The 22,879-nt window shown below is 45.1% G+C and overlaps 1 protein-coding gene across 3 annotated transcripts; it reads left to right on the top strand.

Moving 5' to 3' along the window:
• The first annotated feature begins 599 nt into the window (after nt 1-599).
• BEND3 (BEN domain containing 3) lies at nt 600-22,636 on the top strand. Of its 3 annotated transcripts, none has more exons than XM_051613104.1 (4): nt 600-785; nt 11,101-11,145; nt 11,609-11,832; nt 18,004-22,636. In XM_051613104.1, exons 2-4 carry the CDS (start codon nt 11,112-11,114, stop codon nt 20,254-20,256), a joined length of 2,511 nt encoding a protein of 836 aa, XP_051469064.1. In that variant the 5' UTR covers nt 600-785; nt 11,101-11,111; the 3' UTR covers nt 20,257-22,636. The 3 variants fall into 3 exon arrangements, with proteins under 3 accessions (XP_051469064.1, XP_051469065.1, XP_051469066.1); XM_051613105.1 differs by lacking the exon at nt 600-785 and adding an exon at nt 1,903-2,053; XM_051613106.1 differs by lacking the exons at nt 600-785; nt 11,101-11,145; nt 11,609-11,832 and adding an exon at nt 17,710-17,753.
• Nucleotides 22,637-22,879: the final 243 nt, after the last annotated feature.

The following is a 22,879-nucleotide window of genomic DNA, read 5'->3' on the forward strand; positions in this document are numbered from 1 at the left end:
GACGCGGGTGGGTCTGCGGGGGAGCGGCGGGTGGGTGCGGGGTGGGTGCGGGGGCCGCGCGGCCACGTGCTCGACCCCGCCTCCCGCCACCGGCCACGCGGCGCTGCCGGTCCCCACCCCCCCCCCCCACGCACACGCACCGAGCCCCCCACGGGCGGTGGCCGCTGCTGGCGGGACGGGGACGGCAGCGAGCGCAGACACGGACACGGACACGCACACAAGGACCCGCCCGCCCGTTCCCACCGTCCCCCCCCCCCCGCCCGCACGTGCGCGCCCGCGCCGCCACGCGAGACCGCGGCCACCCGGCCCCGCCACGCCGCGGGGGCGCGCACCCACGCGGCCGGCCAGCCCCGTCCGTGTGTGTGTCCCCCCACCCCATCCCCCCCCCCCCCCGAGCGCTGTGACCCCACGCGCGGCCGCGGGCGCCGAGGGGGTGCGGGGCGAGGGAAGGGCGAGTGGGCGGCGGGGTCTCCAGTGGGAGCCGCGCGTTCCCGGCGGCGGGAAGGGGCGGGGGGTGGGGAGCGGAGGGGGGGGGGGGGGGAGGGGGGAAGCGGGCTGCTCCTCCCCCGCCGCCGCCCGCCCCTGCCCCTGCCCCGGGGCGGCGGGTGGCGCTGGCCGCGGCGGCTCCGGGCTCGGTGTCCTTGTGCGGAAATGACACACGGTCCCGTCACGTCACGCGAGAGCGCAGCGCGCGGACCCTCGCACACAAAGAGCGTGGGGGGGGGAGAGGCGGGCACCCGCTCCGGCCGCCCCCGCCACCGCCGCGACCCCCGCGCCCCGCCGAGGTGAGTCCCGCCGGCCGGCGGGAGAGACGCCGCGGCGTGCGGGGAGGGAGGGAGGGAGGGAGCGGGGAGGGGGCCGCGGGGGGCGGCGGCGGGCGTGGGGCCGGCCCCTCCTTCCCTCCCTCCCTGCCCCGCAGCCCCGGGCCCCGCCGCGGGTGCCGGGCGTGAGGGGGCTCTTTGTTCCTGGCTCGGAACGTGGCTGCGGGGCGAGCGGCGGCGGCGCCGCGCGTGGAGCGGTCACGCCGCCCTCAACCTCCAGCCTCACCTTCCCTCCCCCCATTGTATCATCCATCCCCATCATCCCCCCCCCCACGCGCGGCGGCCGCCCCGACCCGCCCGGGCTCGGGGCTCGGACCGGAAGCACCAACCGCGGCGGCCGCGGGCTCGTGGGTCTGACCGCGGAAGCCGCCGCGTGCGGGGCTCAGGGCGGCCTCCCCGCAGCGCCCGCCCCCGGGCGGGGCCTCGCCCCGCGCCGCGCCCACGTGGCCGCCGCGGGACGGGGCGGCGGGGCCGGGTACCCCCCCCACACCCCGCACACACACACACACACACACACACCCACCCGCGGGAACCGGGAGCCTCCCCGCCCTGGCACCGCACCGCGGGAGCTTGGATGCAGCGAGGGGCTGGGGCCGGGCAGCCCCCCGCAACCCCCGCCCGCCCGGTGGGCAGGGTGGAGCGGGCGGGTGTTGGTGCGGGAGGGAAGCGGCCGCATGGCCCGGCTGTCCCCGCCGGGGGTCCCCGCAGCCGTCTGACGGCTCCCGCCTCGCCCTGCCGCAGCCCCCGAGCGCTGCGGGGCGGGGGGGGAAGCGCGGGGAGGGTTTTGTCGCGGCCACCTCTCTCAAAACACCCCCCCGGGGTGCTGCCCCTTAAAGAGGGGGAGAAAAAAAACCCGTTCCCTGCTTCCAGCAGATGCCTTTGTCGTCGAACCATGTATATATATATATGATTTATCCCATCCGATGAGACAAGCGATGGCCGGTGCGGGTGGATGGGTTCAAACTCTGCGCTTCACCATCCACGCTTTTTATCCTGGGAAAGTATTTTCCTTGCTTAGGTAACAAAGACAGAGTGGACTGCAGCTTGGAGGGGATTTTAAATTGCCCGGACGAAGTGCAGACAGAAGGGTATTGTCGAAAAAGAAAGGCAGAGGATTGAAGGCAGAGAGGATGAAGCATTGAGGCAAACAGCGTGTTCCTGACAGGCCAGGGCAAGGCAACCTCATTGGAAGCAAAAACCAGATTGATGCACGAATGCTGGAAACAAACTAGGTTAGTTTTGGCCAGTGGCCACTGGCCAGTGCGAGATTAAATTGGTGTTTGATAAAGTACCAGGGACGGGTTGAGGAAGCTTCTGCTTTAGGCAGCTTGTGGGATAACTGAGGAAAGTGGTTTTATGTATGTGTATATATATATATATAAAAAATGTTTTTTTAACTGCATCTGCAGATGTAAGCAAAGTGAAATTTTAAAGAAGACCCAAATGAGGAACGTGCCCTCTGAGTGCTGTTGGCGAGGTGCCCTTGCTGCAGGCTGCCTTCAGTGGGGGCGCGAGGCTTCCTGCCCTCCTGCACAGGGCAGCAGAGGTTTTCAAACCCTGCTAAGTACAGGGATTTTATTGCCTCCAGGGGTAAATGTTTCTAGCAACATCTGCTGGGTCTTTCCGAGTATTTTGTGTCGTTTTAGAACTTGTTCCACGTGGTCAGAACAAGATGGAAATGTTGGAATGCTGTCTCCTAAGGTGTTCGGTGTTTTTAACTGTCAGCACTGGGTGTCAAGAGTACATTTCACTACAAAACTCCACTCTTGGGTCACTAGCAGCACCAGTCTGGCTCAAAATTGATAGACTAGAGACCATCTGCTTTTAGTATTCTTCACATCATCTGCTTGTGTTTTGCTTATTGCTCAGTTAAACTGAGGCAACGTTCTTATTTCACAGATTTAAGACAGGTCGTCAGTTTGAAATGCATTTCTTTTTAATTAAGGTGGTTTCAGGTGTCAGATCTTCTTCACCTTTTCAAGTGACTTCCCAAGCCTTTTCAAATGTTTACCTCAGAAAAGTCACAAGTTTTAAGGAAACCTGACTAAGCATATACAAAGTACAGTCTGGTGAACACATCTAACAATGCGGATTTCTCCCCTGTTTTTGTCTGTTATAATAGTTTCAGGTGTGATTTGTAACATTAATAAGTAAAGTTGTTTTAGGAAGCATACTGACCTTATTTGCTTACTCTGAACATCATACCAACGACTGTGGTTATGAGGTTTTCAGCAATAGAAGGATGCTTAGGTAGAAAATAAAGACTATAATGAAAATGCAACAATGCCTAGAAAAAAAACCAAAACAAAACAGGTTTGGGTTTTTTTGAGAAGGACTTGTCACAATGCTGTAGCGTTTAAATCACTGTCCTGTGGAGCTGAGCAGAAGGCAAGCTTTGCCTCTAAGAAATACACTTTATGGCTCAGTTTTGGATTGGTGTGTTTATAGAGCTCAGGTGACTTGAGTTTGAGGGGCGTCGTTTTCTTTGCAAATTGGAGGAATCAAACCTACCCCGAGGATAACGGCAGCATTGGAATTCTTGAACCCCCCGTGCTTACAGCTAGGAAGTAAATGATGCAGATTCCTTGGCTCCCAAAGCAGGACCTGGAACTCGCAGTTCTCTCAGCTTGCTTCTCCAGCTCAGCAGGAGAGCTTTCCAGGAGGTAGCCTCCATCCCAGGCCTTCATCCTGGGCCTCCATCCCAAACTGGGGCAGCCTGAGCAGAGGCCACTGCCCCCGGTCCTGCCTCCTCGTGGGACTGCAGGACTGCTTGTTGAGAGTGGGTGTTTGTTACTGGGTTGTTTCAAACCATTATGCCTGGGCAGTTATTGTAAAGCATCCCAAGGGACAGTATTTCACCTGTCACCAGGGGGTTAGAGCAGCCTCCCACTCACCTTCTGCCTGGGACAGGACTGCTTTTCCCTGCTCGTGACAGGGAGGTTGGAACTTGATGATCTTTAAAGTCCCTTCCACCATTAATTCTACCTCCACCATCCTGCAAGACTCTGAGCTTCCCTTGGGAAGCGTGGGTTGCCTTCTGTGTTTTGTCCAGTGCATGTTTCTTGTGAAATACAGAGACAGGGAGCAGGACCTCAGACACTTGGCTGTGTGGTGTCTTAATGACTAGATTGTTTAATCGTTGTCCCTTGCTGAGGATGAATAGATATATCTACACAATAACTTTGGTAGGCTCTGGGTAAACCACAGTCTTAGTTACGTAGCGTGGTACCATTGTCATTTTGTGATCAAGTCCTGTTGCAGGAAGACGTGTCAGAGGAGGTGCTGCTGTTCAACAGCGGTTCGGTGTGCAGGGCTGGTAAAACTTAGCCAGTGTTCACCTTAGAATATCAGCCTTTTTTGATATTCCTGTAACTCCTTCACCTTCACTGGGTTACCTGTGTTGTGCCTTTCACCGCGTGCTGAAAGCAAGGAGATAGAGCATCTCATTCCACAGATGCTATTAAACATATTTCATGTTAGTAGCAAACGTGTATCTTGTCTTTTGACCAAAATGCAAAGGGCAATTCACCCCTTCAGCAGCAAATGACACTCGAGTAGAATAATTCTCATTGAAGTCTCCGAGTTTTATATATGAAGCAATGTACCACCATGAGGATTTAAAAGGAACAAACGTCTCATGATAGACGATTATCTAAACCCCTGTGTTTTACATGGCATTCTTGTTGTCCCACGAAGCTGGCACACCCTCACAGGGTTTCTTTTATACACCAAACATGCAAAATTACCTTATCTCCAAGTCTACATGATGGGTTAAATAGTAGGGCTTCTATTTTCACTGCACATGGCCTGAGGGGAAGGGGCTTTTCTGAGCAGGGGGTCCTTCCAGCCATGCTATTTGGTATGTTAATGGGGCGAGTTCACAGTAAGTTGAGTTAGTCATTGTTCTCTATTATCTGTTTTACTTGGTGCTTAAGAATAAAGATTAGCAGTTAGTGCCTTCCATTCATCTGTTCTTCACACCAAGGTAAGCTCAGTAAACACCCCCTGCCATCGGTCTTGCTGACCTGTCTTTTTCGACATGGTTCTTACAGTCGATAATGAAGAATTGGAGACATTCCTTCCAAGCTGCATGAAGATGCTAAAACACTTAGTGGGATGGTGTGCATTCCAGAAGCTGCATCTGCACATTTGCCGGGCATTAATGAACTGAACAGCACAGTGCTATGCAAACCTGGAAATTAAAAACACCAGAATCCTATACAACTGATGACAGGCATTCTTAGCAGATTAGACTATATTAGTTAAGAGAATTACTTGTTTACACGTGTAATTGTAATTGACAAGTGTCACAAATCAGAATTGCTATCCACATATATATGTGTACTTGTATACCTTTCTGCATGGTTCCACACTTATTTTTTTCAGTTGTCAGAACTTAGTACATTACATGTGGGAGTTGGAAGAGGAAAGAGTTGTAATTTTTAGTTACCAGCAGCAGAGCTTTCTGGTGGGCTTTTTCGTTTGCTGTTTTTAAGTCAGAACTTGGCAGTGGTCAGTCAGGCTTTCTGTAAGAATGATTGTGGAGGCAGAGAACTGCCTTAATCTTAAATTATCTGCAAGGTCTTTCCTCTTTGCATTGTGCTTTTTTACAACAGTCAAAATCATAAGACAGGGAGAGCATCTGCCAAGGCCAGCACATGAGTTGGGTGGTGAATAGAAAAGGAGAATGCATGTCATGGGATGGTTTAACTTAGGCTTATGGTTCAGTTCTGTTTATATATCAATAACTCAAACCAGGACACACCATTTCAGCCTTGGATGTTGTTACCAAAGTGGGGCAGTGGTACAAGTAAGTGTCATAACCTGGTCAGTCTTTTGGAGAGGCATGTGTCTGAGTGAGACCAGTGGCAGTAGGGAGGGAGGTTAGATCCTTCACTGAGCTCTCTTGTTCCTAATTGTTGTGAAGAAGGGAGAACAGGCTCTGTGGGAAGGAAATTCAGCCAGTGGTGACAGTCATGGTGTGATGGGGCTCCCCCAAACCCCACCTTCTTTCCCTGTCCTGTTGCACTCTGGCCCTTGACTCCTCTTCCCACCTGCCCTCCAGCGTGCCATAGCCTGGTGATTAGATCCCTGTTCTCAGTTTGGGGACCTGAATTTTCTTGTCTATACTGCAAAATCAAGAGCAGGAATGTAAAAAAACCCACAACAAAAAAACACCCAAACCTCAAACCAAACAAAAAACAACAACCGCAACAAAAACCAAAACAGAAAGCAGAAGTTGTTTTTTTTGGCTCCAAGATACCTCTTTAAGCATTGTGCCATTTTTAAGTAAAATACCCAACACTTATTTATGACTGTCCTCTCGGAGAGTCCCAAAGTGCTGAGCACCTGCTGGAAATGGGTGTTGGATCTTGGCCAGTAGGCCAGGTGCAGAGGTGCTCCCAGCACAGCAGGGCTCAGAAGGCTTTGTGTATGTGGTCTACCAGAAACTTATCTAGAATCTGTAATCTCCTACAGGTTTAGCTGGTAGCTGAGTGGGATTTCTGGATCTTGCTGTAAATCACAAGATGGCAAACCAAACACCTGTAAGTTGGTGTCTGGAGTTAAAACTAGAGTGCATATTCCCTTTATTTGAAGTAGCTTCACTTGAAGTAGGAGGACATGAGCCTGTACATTGATCTGCAAATAGGCTCATCATATATTTTCAAGAGAGTAAGATCCTCTTTTACATGATTGCAAATCTAGGTATTTTTATCCAGTTCCCTTAGAAGAGAAAACCACCTTCTTGGTTCATCTTTTTTAACTGCTTCAGAAGTGTCAGGCCTGTGGGTGAGTCTGGAGGACTGAGCCAAAAGGAATGTTTGTGTCTCCCCAGGTTGTGTTGGCATTCCCCCAGGCTCCATTTCATGGCATCTAGCAGGGGGTCAGCTTAGATGAGAAGGTGAGAGCATTCTGATACATCAGCAGGGTGTTCGAGACATCAGTTACACAGAAATTATAAACTACATTATTGCTTTCAAGCAGCCTGTTCGCAGTTGGTAACATGTAGGCAGTAAAATCTATTATTATTTGCATGGTGAGGATGGGGTCTGTTTGTTTCCTTGATTGCTGAGTTTGTCCAAGTGCTGCACATCTTTCTGTTGATCCTGCATTAATAGGTTTAGCTCATTACTCTGCTAGAAGCAGCAAACTGCGATTAATCAAAGCAGAGATTCTTTTTTCTTAAGAAAAAGAGAGAGTATTAGCTATTTGCTTAATTTTTAGTGTTCAGAGGTGAGGGATCCATAATCAGAGTTAGAAGAGTTAATCTTTCTGAAGTGTTTCTGCATAAGAAGGGAGAAATATTGTGATAGTTTACCTATTTTATGCCTGTTTCATGAAGTGTTTCTGAACTGTTCACATGTTCTTTGGAACTTAATACACAAAAGAGAAATCAAGGAACCCAGAGAAAATGCTTCAAAAATAACTTGGTTCACAAATTAAAATATTTATTAAATATTAAAATATTAACAAGCAAAATCCTAAAACTTGAAGTTTAAGGTTTGTGTTCTTATTTTTTGAAGCTTTTTTTTTTTTTTGGCCAGTTCAGGTGGAAATACAAGAAGTTTTTGCTAAAATTTAGAGATAAACCTCCAGTCAACTTCTTTAGGATCAGGGTCAAGCTGCTGATGTAGCTCCTGTTGTAGGTGTTTGGTATGTTTTGGAATCCTTCCTCCAGATTCTCTTTTCTCCAGGAAGTAGGATGAACTGCAGTATCTGTGTCCCAGCAAGATGAAGCTGCCCAGGCTGGTTGCTCTCCCAGTCACAGCTGCAAACCCAGGCTCCCAACTTGAGCACCAGGCTGTTCACCCCTCCCCAGAACTAACTGCTGTCTTGTAGATAGCATCGAGTCATGATTGGGCTAAGGATGATAAATACAGTTATCCTCTGTTTTGAGAAAAGATGTGTATGGTAAGAATTAGATATAGAGTCATTAAGGTTGGAAGGGACCTTAAAGATTATCAAGGATTAGATATATTAGTATACTCAACAAGGACAAGGTCAGGTGTTTGCTTTATTGGATGGATTTCTTACTCAATTGCTTTTTGTACTAAGTTATCCCAAGTTCTTTTAGGTCTTTTTTTTTTTTGTTCATTCTTTGTTCATTCTCACAACCTGGGGCAGAGTGCTACCTGAGAACAGGTTTTGACACTGCTCCCTCTTCTATGGCAGTCTGCTACTTACTGTTCATAGCTACAGTGTTGTAGAATCTGAAATGTTTTCCCTTTAGGGGACTTTAACCAATCAACAAAATTATTGTTAGCCTTACCTAGACAGGGCTATGTGCATGGACATGAACAAGTACACATGCAGGCTCTCTGTTCCTGTGAAAGTACAGGTACAACTGCTGTTGAGATCTCTCTGCTCAATAATCTCCTGTGAGCCACTGCAACCCAAATTTGAAGCGAGATGGTGGTGTCAATAGATGAAAAGTGAAGTCCCATGAAATGGTTGAACAAGCCAGTGAAAGAGGTTTTAATTCCTCCTTTCCATCCCAAACCTCAAGCGTGCTCCTGAGCTGGGCCTGATTGCTTGCCTGGCCATTTGCCTCTCTGAATTAAAGAGCAACCCAGCAAAGAAGGAAGTAAATTGTTTTCTGACAGTTTTTCAGGCTGAAACAGCTCACTGAAGGTCAAAGGGGGAACCAGTCCTTGACTGAGGGAGCAGGTGGGACTCTGAGGGAGGAAATTCTCTTGGCAGATGCTGTTAGATGTGCTTAATTTTCTCATGATACCTAAGCTCTTACACATATATTTTTTTCAAAGCAAGTAAGAACACTTTGCTTCAAACATGTGAAACTATTTTGACTGACTGTGATTTGAGCCAAGTTTGGGGTAGCTTTGGTCTTCCTGCTGTTGCACCCTTCAGAAAGTTAACCAGGGTATGCACTTTGCTTTATTTTTAATTTTTTCCAGTTGCAAAGAGTGGCTTTTCAGTTCCTCATGTATCTTCTCCTTCCAATTTCCTTGTATTCTCTCAGAGGAATTCTCCTAAGGCATTCTTCCTATTCAAACAGCAGTTGTAGTGGGAGTTGGAAGGAAAGTATAATTCCCTATATCCCCTCCTAAATATTTGTGCTGTGTCCTTGTCTCCCCACACACACGCCTTTATATTTTTCCCTTCTGACTCTGTATTTACCATCATTTAATGTTTTGCTCTAACAGAGCAGTCTAGAATTACCTGGAAAACCATTTTGATTTCTATTGCAGAGTATTCTGGACTGTCACCTCAGGCCCTCACAAAAAGACTGTGTCACACGTCTTGAGCACTGGCACATCTTGATCTTGTACCTCATCCCTCAGAGCTAAGCCTAGTGCAGAGTGGAAGAGTGTAAGAAAGATCTAGAAGCTGAATATCAATGTAGCTGGGACACTGGGGCAAAATCTGAACATTTAGTACTAGGTGCTTTTCCTAAGGTCCAGCGCAGCTTTTTGATGGTGCTGTATGAAGTGCACGTGAGTTTTTTGTGAAGAGCTGTAGTGGCTGTGTCTAAATTCATAAATAATGCTGTGTTGGTAAGACTGGGTATTAACCTTCACCAGTGCTTATCAGGTGGTGTAGAAGCTGGTCTGGGCCACTGAACATTTCATGCTGCTACGTCTCCCTCGAGGTCGCAAAAGTTTTAGGTGGTTATGAGTTGGCATCATTTCTATGTGGATCAATTAATACATGTGAGTCCTGACATAGGGGATTTTGGTGGGTAAAAGGAGTAGCTATCTAAGGGGTTTGTGGTAGCTCTGCATCCAACTGAGAGAGACTTTTCCTGGTGCTGTGGTGATGAAGCCAATCTCACCTGATCTGTTGAGGGTGCCCTTGACAACGCTGTGTGTAGGGGCCGTGTAGAAGGTCAGCACATCAGAGGATGCCTTGGCTTTCAGAGTGGCCCAGTAGGAGCTGATTTTACAACTCTGCATCTTCTGCTTGTGTGGGTGTGCTCCTTGTGGTAGTGCAATCACACAAAATCTTACCTGAATGGTATCTCAGACTTAATATTAACAGACGTCAATTACTGACAAAAATTCATAACTACACAGTATTTAAGTGATTGCAGAGTTTTTTAACAATACTTTGAAATTAAAAAATAATAATTCTGTTGAGCTCAGTTTGAAAGTAAGGTGGAGACTTTTTTCCCCCCTCCAAAACAGTTTCCTTCTCTCTTACTCCCTCCATCTCTCTTAAATTTTCTTCTCATTCCCACTCCTGGGCTGTATGTAGACTTGATTGCTTCACTGCTTTTTTCACTTGCTCAAGCTATAGAGAACCCTCCCTGGCTTTCAGACCTTGGCTAAAGGACAGGCAGGAACAGTTGAAAGAAAACTATTGGGAAAGAAGAGTGTAACTACTGAGAATGAAAAGGAATAATATTCGGGGGCCACGTAAACATGCTGCGTGTCGATAAACATGAGCTGTGTGTGACAGTTCACCAGTCTCCAGTTCACCAGCTAAGAGTGTCAGTTTGCAGCTGTGTGCCCTGTAACAGTCAGTTCCCATCTCATGAGGTTGTTTGCTTTGTAGATCTCCAAAAGATTTAGAATTATCTTCTAGGAACATGGTCACAGGTTGATGTTTGCCCCCAACTAATATGCCCAATCAGTTTTCAAGGAAACAGAAATACAATTGAATCTTTCATGTGAGAAGTAAAGCTAAAGTTGTACTAGAATGATACATATATTTGTTTTTCCTTACAAAAAAGATTCTTAGATTATTCAGAAAAAAAAAAAGTATTTACTGTACATCTACAGATTGCTCCACTTGAACTGATGCAATCCAGATCAAAACAAGAGTTGATCAGTCTTTGATCAAATGAAAACTTACTCCAGCATGCCTATTCCAGTTTATGATGACTTTTCCTTCTGTAATGACTTTGGATCACCCCCAATGACAATATGAAAGCATTTCACTCTAATAAGAAGTAGTGACTTGGTATAAAATGGGGAGTTTAACTCCTGTTTATGTACTGCCAAGATGCTTCATAGAGAAGGTTAACATGACTTCTACTTTTCTGCACACCAGAAGAAGACATAAAATTTTCAACACACTCCTAGCTGTTGGATGTGGTCTGTGGGATAGTTTGCATGTTGGCAGGTCTGTACAAAGCCATGACATAATAAATTATTGAGAACAGCCAGGCTCTACAAAAAGTACAGACTGGAGATTATCCATGAGCTGTTAATGCCCAATGGCTTTAGAGTCAAAGTCATAAACACAGATGTGGGTATTTCCTGATGCCAGAAGATGCTGATATTTATTTTTGTATTTATTCTTTTTTGTTCTTTAGTGAAATAGAAGATGAATTCAGCTGAAATCACTGATGATGATGAAGGTAAAAATATTATACTTTGTGTCATTTGTGATGAGGCAAAAAATCTTGTTGAACAAAAGCTGTTGTAATCCAATGAGGAATGCACTTGAATCAAGACAAATTACAGCAATGTTTTTTTAAAAAAACTACCTGAAACACAGTTATTTTTGCTACTCATAATATTTTCTGCACTGCATCCTTCCTCCCCCTCAGAAAAATCTTCCTACTGTAACTTTTTCTGTTCAGACTCTTCTTTGGGGAAGAAACTGTCATTTACTGGATGATGAGATGGTTCCTACCGTAACAGAAATGACTTTGGTGTGGCTTCAGATTACACTTATGATACAAGTCATAAAAAAATAATGATGTTCTTCAGAACACATTCTCATAAAAGGAAGCAATCCACAAAAGATGTTATTGAGAGTGTCATGGTTTTCTGGAGAGAGAGACTTATCTTTGTAAACCTTTGTTGTTTTTTTTCCAGTAAAAATTCCTCAAAAAAATAGAGTGAAAGTAGAAGCAGAAAATGAAGATGAAGCTCTAGACTGCTCAATTACATCCAGATCCTCTGAAAAACACTCACTGGATGGCACAGTTCCTTGCCTGCAGGATTCCAACAAAAGGAAACAGATCCCACTTGGCTGTGATGGTTTAGGGAGCCAACCAGACGGTTTGCTCGGGGTGAAGAAAAGACGCTTTGTGCAAGAGGTGACTTTTCTGTACAGCTCTGTGATTTTCCTGTTCATCTTTCATAGGCTAAATTCACTGCTGCTCTAAGTACAATGCAAGCTGTTTTACTGGATTAGCATTAGTAATGAGTTTGCAATCAAGCATCACAGAGTCCTAGAATGGTTTGGGTTGAAAGGGGCCTTCAAGATCACCCAGTCCCAACCCCCTGCATGGGCAGGGACACCTCCCACCAGACCAGGCTGCTCCAAGCCCCATCCAACCTGCCCTTCAACACTGCCAGGGATGGGGCAGCCACAGCTTCCCTGGGCAACCTGGGCCAGGCTCTCCCCACCCTCACACTCCAGAATTTCCTCCTCATGTCTCACCTCAATCTCCCCTCCTCCAGGCTTTTTTCAGTGATGTCCAGCGACAGGACAAGGGGCAGTGGGTGCAAACTGGAACATAGACATTCCATGTAAATATCAGAAAAAAACTTCTTTCCTGTGAGGGTGACAGAGCCCTGGGACAGGCTGCCCAGAGAGGCTGTGGAGTCTCCTTCACTGGAGACATTCAAAACCCTCCTGGACACGTTCCTGTGTGATGTGCTCTGGGTGGTCCTGCTCTGGCAGGGGAGATGGACTGGGTGATCTTTCCAGGTCCCTTCCAACCCCTAAGATTCTGTGATTCTGTGACCTTAATGGGTGAAGAACCCTCCTTGTCCTTTGTCTCAATCCATGAGCTTTGTCCTTCTCATCCCACAGTGTGTGTTTGGGGGAGTTGATTGAGTGGCCATGAGGCTGTTCCTTTTGTTGTTGGACTAGATGATCTTTCGAGGTCCCTTCCAGCCCCTAAGATTCTGTGTTTCTTTTCATGGAATCACAGAATTGTTCTGGTTGGAAAAGACATGTAAGGTCATCAAGTCCAACTATTTACCTCACTCTTCCAAGGCCAGGGCTAAACCTTATTCCTAAGCACCACATCCAAACACTTCCTGAGATGATTATTCAACCACCTCCCTGGGCAACCTATTCCAGTGTTTAATCACTTGCAGTGAAGAAGTTTCTTCTAATCTAAACCTCCCCTGGTGCAATTTGAGACCATTTCCTTTTGTCATGTTGCTTGTTATTAGGGTGAAGGGACCAGCTCCCCCCTCTCTACAGCCTCCTTCAGGTAGTTGTAGAGAGTGTTGTTGGATGCAGCCCAGGACACAGTTGCTTTCTGGGCTGCAGGTGCACGTTGCTGGGTCATGTTGAGCTTCTCATCCACCAACACCCCCAGGTCCTTTTCCTCAAGGCTGCTCTCAATCCATTCTGCCCCCAACCTGCAGTTGTGCTTGGGATTACCCCGACCCAGGTGCAGGACCCTGCACTTGGCCATGTTGAACTTCATGAGGCTGGCAGGGGCCCACCTCTCCATCCTCTCAGGGTCCTTCTGGAAGGATCCCTTCCCTCTGGGGTGTTGACCTCACCACCTAGCTTGGTGTCATCAGCAGAGCTGCTGAGGGTGCTCTCAGTGCCACTGTCCATGTTCTAGATAAAGACATTAAACAGCACCAGTGATCTTACCTATGAAATCCACTTGCAGGTCAACTCTTTTTTGATTGTAGGAGCAGGTAGTGATTAGGAACAACTGAGCATGACTCTGATTACAGTCCCTCCCATGTCACAGAGCCTTTCAGCTGGATCCTTAGTGGCAGAATCATGGCTGGGATTCTTCCTTCTGTGACACAGATTTTGATGTCAGTGAGACAAGTGTAGATTTGTGTATTGAAAGATAAAATGCTGGGATGCAAAAGATTTCCACATACCGAGCAACTTGATACCAATACTACAACTTCTGGAGCAACATCCCATGTGTGACAACACAGATATTTGTCCAGCTGGTGAATGAGATGCTCAAGTCTCTTCTGTGACCCTGTTCTAGTGCTTCACCTCTCTAGCAATTAGAAATTTTCATTAATCTCTTCTGAAACTGAGCAAGTTGCTTTTTGTCCTTGTTTTCATTAGGGACAGCAGTGATCATCTGTTCCTAGAAAAGTCTTCTGCACATGGGAAAATTGGTGTGAAGTTGTCCCCCTTCAGCCCTTCCTTTCCAAGACTGAAATTCTATTTCTTCAGCTCTGCTTTAGGAGTCACCTTCTATTTTTGTTGTTCTTTTGGGGATTCCTGAAAGGGTCGTGTCCAAAGTTGGGTGGTTACAGCTCTTCTGACACCCTCTAGAACAGTGTAATGACCTCCTGTTTCTTGCAAACAGCACTTTATTAAAATAACCTAGATTCAAATTCACCCTGTTTGGAATAACTTCAGGCCCTGGGTTATATTTAGTTGATGACCTACTCTGTTGCACAGATCCTTTTCTGCTCTTCTGCTACCCAGCCAACGGTTCTGTGCTGTAGTCGTGCATTTCATTTCTCCTTTCTAGCCATAGCTCTTCATATTTCTTTTCCTTGCCTGTCATCTCTGGCTTCTCAGGGCTGTGTTTTCCCCTGAGTGCCTGTGCTAGATGGGCTTGAATCTTATTGCACTGTTTCTTTCTTTCTTTTCCTTTCTCTTTTTCCTTTTAGAGTTGTTTTACTTGCATTCAGATTCTTCAAAGAGCTTTGTTGTGATCTCTGAACTCGGCTTGCTTTGGATTTTACTGCTTACCTGTCATAAATTTTAAAATTTCTTTTAACTGAGTTGTAACTTTGGACTTAGGATTTCAGAAAGTGACCCAGAAAATTAGTTCTTGACTGACCCCAGTGAATCAGCATGTTTAGTTAAATAACCAATCAGAAATACTCCTCAATCCTAACAACACTTTTAAAGTACTTTCCTAGAACCAGTATTTTGTTCTAGTTGATGACTTCATTAACTATTTCTGTTTAAACAGAGGACAAAATGTTAACTGGTTTTGAGGATAATGTGCTTGTAGTGTATTTTTGCTGCTTATAACACAGGTATCTATATATGCTAGAGGCAGAGCTGTACTTTTTGTATGATTTAACTGCACTATTGGGCTGGTGATTATATCACTAAGTTACTTGCTATCAGAAGACGTTTAGCTCTTTTCTTTAATTCTAATTATCACTTCATAACCAGAACTTAATTTTCTTATTAAAAAATAAAAAAGTGTAGAAGATTATAAGTTTAAAAAATTTCTGCAAGACATTTCCAAGTCCTCATGTGTTTGATGGAATTGTTTTCTGTGTTTCTTGCTCATGTATTTATTCTTCTTTACTCCTATGCCAGGATATTATGTTCTGTATTCTTATGGATGTTTAGACTTGGTTTTATTAAGCATAAAAAGCTCACAAGTTAGCTGGACTTCAGCACTGAGCAGAGCAATAACTAAACAACTTTTAAAACTTGGCTTAGAACTCCCAGAGATAATGTGAGGGGCTATTTCACAACTACTTATATTGGTCAATGTTTACCAAAATAGTGCATTTTGCAAAGGCTGAAAGAATGTATATAATATAAATGGGGTCTCATTGAATAATATCTTGGCTTACTTTTTGATGCTACATTAAAATTTATCATCTTAAGGGTGTGTAGCATTATCTGTAATACAGTGATGTCTCAAGACCAGTGATACAGAAAACTAATTTAAAATATAAAATAGTAGTTTAATTGGAGAATTTACAAAAAGTTGTGCTGTTCCCAGATGGAAACTGTAGAAAGGCACAGTAATTAAAAGCAAAAGGAAAGAAAATGAGAATGCACCTGAAATAGGAAATCCTTCAATATGGGCCAAAATGTGTTGTCATCTGTTAGTTGAACACTGCCTGTGTGTTTCTGAAGTGCAGATAAGCAAATCCAGGCAGCAGCCAGATGGTGAAAGGGCAGAAGTTCTGCTGCCAGCACAGCAGAGGTCAGGTCTGCAGGAGCTCCTAGCAGGAATCTCCTCCTCCAGAGCCTTTCACAGCCCAGGCTGAGCACACTCGGATACCGAGGGCAGTGAATTTGTGCTGTTTCATACACATTCCAATATTGCTTCACCCTGGCTGTGTGTGTGAGGTGTACTTTAATAGAAGTTGCCTGCCCCCCACCCCCTGTTGCCAGGTTTTATTATACAGTTAATTAGGGAACGGGTACAGCAGGAGCTCTGACGAGAACTGACAGGCGACTGGTGGCCCCTGGCAAGCTGCTGGGTAGAGAAGGAATTGAATTAATCATGCTCTGAATGTGAAGGAACTTTAGAATATTCTGTGTAAACAGCAGTGTCAATGGAAGAGCTTGCTGCTCAGGTAGCAGGGCTCAGTGTACGTCTAAGAAATGCGTTCTCCAAAATCACTGGGGTTTTGTGTGTTTGATCTAAAATGGTAAAGGAAAGTTGTAATTCGGTCTGGGTGCCTGACTGGGGAGCAGAACTATGGTTATTGTCAGTGGAGGTTTTCATGAGCTGCTTTCAGGTGATGTCTGGTTGGGAGAGCTCTGTTGCCCTCTGGAAATGCCTCTCTTTCTTCACTGACAAGTGCAGGTGGGGTATGACAACCTCAGGCCCAGCCTAGGAGCCTACAGTTAGGTGGGAGCAACGTGCATCACCCTCTGCTCACAGTTTGATCTCTTGTGTTCTGGTCTTTTAGAAGGCACAAAGAGCTGATTGTCAGGGTGTATCTACCACTTGCTGGGTCGAGTCACCTGTTAAGAGCTACCAGGCCTTGGTTCCTCACTGTCCTCATGGCAAATGTGCTTTAATTTGAGTGGGACTGGAGGGATGGTCTTCTAAATGGGACCTGGAGGTGAGGTCCTGCTGGATTCAGCACAGGGTGAATATGTTGCCTTTGCATTGTGCTTTCATGTTTCCATCTGTCCATCCACACAACGTTTCATGTGTAGGGTTGTGTGATGTGAGGGAGAGCAGAGCTTGGAAACACAACTTCAGTTTCACTGAGTCTGCTGGTTTCTAAGTTTGGAGGCAAAACCAGCTTGTTCTTTCTGAGCGTCTTTTGAGTATACATTGCATTAGAAATTGAAATTAGATGTAATTAGATTAAATTTGTCACTGCAACAAGCAGATGGCAAGTGTGAGCACAGGTAGGGCCCAGATGAATTTCATGAGGGTTACAGTTGTGTTTGTTCAGAAGAGAACCTTCATTCAGGTTCCTCACTGTAGGACATAGTGGGGCCTTCACTAGAAATTCAAATTGCTTGTTGCTTTCAGCTCAAACCTCAAGTCTGTCTTCCATTTGTTTTAATATTTGAATGCAAATTCTGTGTCTTCTATCTAATGAATGTTCTGTGGAACAAACCAAGCAAAATATTTCAGCACATTCTTCTCTAAAATCTGTGTTTTCTCATGTTTGAATTCTGTGTGTTGGACTTTGATTCTATTGTATCCACTTAACTTCCTAAGAATTATTTGCAATATCCATGTTCAAAATTCACACAAGCCCTGCATATTTGCTCTGGGCTGATGAAATTTTTGTTTCCAATTTCAAGCAATGAGGGAGAGTTAGAAATTATTGAGAGAAATTATTTTTCATTACTGTTTTTCATATAAATATTTTAGAAAATTAGAAACCCATGAGTCTAAACTTCCCTGCCTTTCAGAAATAAAGAAATCTTACACTTCTGTTTTTAAGAAGACAATATCAAGGTACTTCTCTCTTTTAAGTTTTTATTATTTAAATAGAACACTTTTTTAAAAGTACAGTCATTTTAAAAACTTGTATAGGAGTTGTACACCATTTCAAAGATTTAAAAAACCTTCTGTTTAAACCTTTCACATCAGAAAGAAGAGAATAAGCATAATTTTGGTGTCCTGCAGCCTTGGTAGTATTTTCAAAAGCTAACCTGAAGAGAGTTCTGGAACGTTACGTGCAGTTGTTGGAGGCAGTGGCAAGGTCACAGGACCAGGAGTCAGAAAATCTAGATTCTATTCTTGGCTCTGTTGCTGACTTGTTGCCACCCAAATTCTCTGCAGCCCAAGATCCTCATATTCAAGGTGAAGCAGACTGACACTTCAGAGCCCTGTGGGTAAAGAGCACTAAGGATTATTATTGCCTTTCTATTCCTGCAGAAATCCATAAGCCAAAACGAATAAAAGCCTGAATGATACTTTACTGACTTTTAATTTTTCCTAGTGAATTTATTAATTTAACACAACTAAGTCCTTGGGATCAAATTTGACTTTGCATATTTTTCTAACAATACCTGCTTAAGGGACACATTTCTAGCTAATATTTTTCAGGCAGTCTTACTAATAAGAGTATTTCTTCCTTCCAAGGGCCCTGTTTCCAACATGAAGAGCAGAGACACTGGCTCACCCACTCAGGTGAACACCGAGCAGCCAGGCAAGAACAAGAATCCGAACGTCACGTGGCTCTGCGAAGAAGAATCCTTCAGTGACATAACCACTCCGTCTTACAAGAAGCCTCTCTATGGCATCTCACACAAAATCACAGAGAAGAAGAACCCACCGGGAGCAGAGCAGTTTGCTTCTTACGAGCTGTTTGAAAAAATCAACCCCAGCAGCCCCTCGCACCTTCGGACTTTGAACGATCAACGCAAGAGGGACTCGGCCTCGGTCATCGCCGTCACGGTGGGTACTGCAGATTCTGACCCAAACATATATTCTTTGATCCAGAAAATGTTTTACACCCTTAACACCCTCAATACCAATATGACTCAGCTGCACAGTAAAGTTGACCTGTTGTCTCTGGAGGTTAGCAGGATTAAAAAGCAAGTCAGCCCAGCAGAGGCTGTCGCAGACTTCAAGCCTCCCCCGGAGTACCAGCTGACTTCTGCAGAGCTGAAACAAATCATGGATCAAAGCACATCAGGTGGAGACTTAGCCTGCAGGTTGCTGGTGCAGCTCTTCCCAGAGCTCTTCAGCGACGATGAGTTTGGCAGGAGCTGCAGTGCCTGTGGCTTTCTCAACAAAAGGAAACTTGAATCTCTTCATCTGCAGCTTATCCGTAACTACGTGGAAGTTTGTTATCCTTCTGTGAAGAATACAACCGTGTGGCAGGTAGAGTGTTTGCCTCAAGTCAATGATTTTTTCAATAGATTTTGGGCTCAAAGGGAAATGGAAAACAGTCAGCAGACTGTGCAGTCATCCAGTTTTTATGAGACTGAGCAGGTCGAATCCTCTCATTTTATGGAGGATAAAGAGCAGGAGGAAGCTTTGTCCTTGGACAGGAGTAATGTCATTGCCTCAGATTACATGCTGGATGCTCAGGATCTCAATGAATTTTTAGATGAAGCTTCTTCTCCAGGGGAATTCTCTGTTTTTTTGTTACACAGATTGTTTCCGGAACTCTTTGACCACAGAAAATTAGCTGAAAGGTATAGCTGCTATGGAGACTCTGGGAAACAACTGCTGGATCCTCATCGGCTTCAAGTGATCCGTAGGTACACTGAGATTTACTTTCCAGATGTGCAAGAAGAAGAAGCCTGGTTGCAGCAGTGTGTTCAGCGAATCAACGACGAGCTGGAAAACACCAACATGGATGGAAGCGAGGGTGACCAGATGAGGGATGACTGTTACGACTCTTCCAGTTTACCGGATGATGTGTCCATCATAAAAGTGGAAGACAGCTTTGAATACGAAAAACCCGGCAGGCGCTCAAAAAAAATCTGGCTTGTACCCATAGACTTTGACAAGCTTGACTTTCCCCCTCCCGATTTCGATGTCCCTGTCCCAGATTACCTGTTGAACAAAGAACAGATTAAAAGCATATACGAAAGCAGTCTGTCCATAGGCAACTTTGCCTCTCGATTGCTTGTCCTCCTATTCCCTGAACTGTTTACTCACGAGAACTTACGGAAGCAATACAACTGCAGTGGGTCTTTAGGCAAGAAGCAGCTCGACCCCACTAGAATTAGATTAATCCGACACTACGTGCAGATACTGTACCCCAGGGCAAAGAACGACAGAGTGTGGACGTTGGAGTTTGTTGGGAAGCTTGACGAGAGGTGTCGGCGAAGAGACACGGAGCAGAGGCGCTCGTACCAACAGCAACGCAAGGTCCACGTGCCAGGGCCTGAGAGGAGGGAATTTTTCAGCTATGCAATAAACTCCGAGAGGTTTCGGGAGGAGTTCGAGGGGCCGCCGCTGCCGCCGGAAAGGAGCAGCAAGGATTTCTGCAAGATACCACTTGATGAACTCGTTGTTCCTAACCCAGACTTCCCTGTGCCTTCAATGTATTTGCTGTCTGATAAGGAGGTGAGAGAGATAGTGCAGCAGAGCCTCTCGGTCGGCAACTTCGCTGCCAGGCTTCTGGTGAGACTCTTCCCTGAACTCTTCACTCCGGAGAACCTCAGACTGCAGTACAACCATTCAGGTGCTTGTAATAAAAAACAGCTCGACCCAATCAGGCTGAGACTGATCCGACATTACGTGGAGGCAGTTTACCCCGTGGAGAAGATGGAAGAGGTGTGGCATTATGAATGTATACCCAGCATCGACGAGAGGTGCCGGCGGCCCAACAGAAAAAAGTGTGATATACTGAAAAAAGCCAAGAAAGCAAAAAAGTGACGGGCTCTGGCAGTTCCTCTAAGACTTTGACCACTAAATTATTGTCAGGATTGTCATGCTTTTGGTCTAAGCTGAGGGCCCTGTCGGGAGCTGAGGGGGCTCAGCGTCTCGGACAGCCGGGCACTGGGTGTGTTGTGTGTCACTGTGTGTGTGTTGGGCGGGGGGGAAGTGGCTTTTGCTGCGTTGTACCTGGGGAAGGAGCACAAGTCAGCAGCACCTGAGCCACCCATGACTCAGTGCATGATCTTCAGACCATGCAGGTCCGTGTGTTGAAACTGTGTTGCTCCACTCCCCATTTCTGCATCTTTCTTTTTTATCACTTTCTAGCAACAAAGAATTATTTTTTTCTTTTCTAATGGTGCTCTTCAGGGGCAGTTCGTCATTATACCCTTATAAACAGTCCTGTTAGTTAATCTGGAGTTTGAAATCTGACCTTAATTTAAATTTGAAAGTGCCATGTTTGTTTGGAAATCATTGGAATGTTAGACTTTGCTTCTACAGTAATTGCAGCTTCACATTTGTTTTGTTCTTGATGATAGTGAGATACTGAAAACAATGATAGTGTCAAATAATGGGTCAGAATGCTGCCATTTGCATTTTTGACTGTTACCCAGGTTTTGTTCCTAAAACCAAGAATTAACTTTAGAAGAATATAGACACAATGTGAATGTTGGGGTTTTTTTTATACTGACCCCACAAGCTTGATCCTGCCCCTGTTGAGTTCCTTTTTTGTGTTGTCCAGCGTCGCGGCTGGCGTGGCTGAGGATGGCTTGGCTGAGCAGCAGAACAGACCCCGGGGTTTCAGGGTCCCCAGGTGGGAGCTGTGCTAATGTCACTTACCCTTTGATCAGTGCAGCACCATCAGGTGTAGAGCTGGTGACCTCTTCACTTTGCCAAATTGACTGAGTGTAGTTAGTAGCTGTTTGAAGGCGTTAACTGTGTGTGTATAACTTAGGTTCCTCCGGTCGAGTTTGCCTCCGTATTATGTTCAGTTACAAAGACCACTGAGAACCCAATGTGAATTTGCTGTATGAGTCAACACTGGAGAGGGCTGCTTGAAAACTAGTTTTCCTCTTTTTGTTTGTTTGTTGTTTGTTTGGTTTTTTTTTGATACTCAGAAATGGTGAGAGAGAGTCAGACATGATATTTTAAGACAGCCAAGACAGTGGTTGCTGCCTGACTGTCACTGGGACACCTTGAAACAATCACTGATGTTCTCTGTGGTCCTTTGTTGTTGTTTACTTAGATGGGTCATAGTATCAAAATTTAATTCAAGTCCAGTGTAATTTTCTATTTTAGCATTTGTAAGAAAGTACAAAATAATTGGTATTTTTACTTCAGATTTTTAGAATTTATTGTTCTTAGAGTCTTATTGATCCCTTTCTTTTAAAAACAAAACAAAACCTTTTTTTCCTAATGTGAAGAACTAGTAAAAGTATTATGTTAAACTGGGAGTAAACCCTAACAGATAGTAGCATTTGCTCCTTTTCCCCCTATACTAGCAACATTCTCAAAGAATGTTTGAATAAAGTCATGAATGTACTAAATAATACACTGATACTGTTATATCCATTAAATGTTTCCTGTTGGTTTAAATAATAGCAAACCATGCACAAAGTGGATACCAGAGCAAGTATGGTTATAATAATAACATGAAAACATTTTACCAAAGATATAGAACATTACCACAATGTTTGCATCTTATCTTTCATTTTAGTGCATAAATTGAGTCAAGTGAATGTATCATAAACCAAGACTTCTCATGCCATTGTATGCTACCTAGCACCTCTGTGAAGTTTTTTTTACATGCACTTTTGGGGGAGATGTAAAATGACAGAAATTATTAACAGCTGCTTAATTTGCTGTTGCCAATGGCTGGCCAGAAGGTAAGAAACAGAAGTGTATTTTCTTACCTTAATATTTGTTTAACCACTTAGTGCTGTTGAAGCTGTCAGAAGAATTAGATCTTAACTTCTGTACAACTGGCAGATGTTACTGGCTAGCCTGCAAATCTGAGACATAACTGGCTTTTACTGTAGATGTTAAGACATTAAGTCAACAAATGAGGCCATTTATATTATTTACTAAGGAGTGAAAATCCAGTTTTCACCTTTTAAAATTGTTTCTGAAAGTGGGTAATGAAAGATTTTCATTGGTTTTATTTCTCTTCTGTCTAATTGTTGTGTACATTCCTTCTATCTCACTCTTCACAAGCCTTTCATGATTGTGTGATTGTATGTTTTATAACTGGTAGCAAGAAAATACAGACATATGAATAGTGACATAGTTCACTGATGAAAGCTCTTGCATCTGAAGTACAGCCACTTCATCCACTTGGTCAGTCTTGTAAATAAATTAAAGGTATATTATTTTCATACAAGAGGAATGTTGTCTGGTGATTGCTTGACTACGAGCAGGAATTATTTTCCTATGAAGTCTGTTACTGTGACACAAGAGGTAAATGTTTCCCCAGTCCAACACTGGAATAGTCTTCCAGGGAAGTGGTGGATTCCCCCACATTGGGCAGTTTGAAGTCTCAGCTTGACAGGATGCTGAGCCACCTCATGTCAACTAGAGCAGTGCCTAGAGAGGCTGGGCCAGATGATCCTTCAGGTCCCTTCCA

The sequence above is a fragment of the Apus apus genome, chromosome 3 (genome assembly GCF_020740795.1).
Source record: "Apus apus isolate bApuApu2 chromosome 3, bApuApu2.pri.cur, whole genome shotgun sequence".
NCBI classification, from domain to species: domain Eukaryota; kingdom Metazoa; phylum Chordata; class Aves; order Apodiformes; family Apodidae; genus Apus; species Apus apus.

Bases quoted from the DNA above. Each gene is read 5' to 3' on its own strand.
- BEND3 (XM_051613104.1), top strand. From the start codon at position 11,112: ATGAATTCAGCTGAAATCACTGATGATGATGAAG. The intron at 11,146-11,608 runs GTAAAAATATTA...TTTTTTTTCCAG, and splicing joins AATCACTGATGATGATGAAG to TAAAAATTCCTCAAAAAAAT. The intron at 11,833-18,003 runs GTGACTTTTCTG...CTTCCTTCCAAG, and splicing joins AAAGACGCTTTGTGCAAGAG to GGCCCTGTTTCCAACATGAA.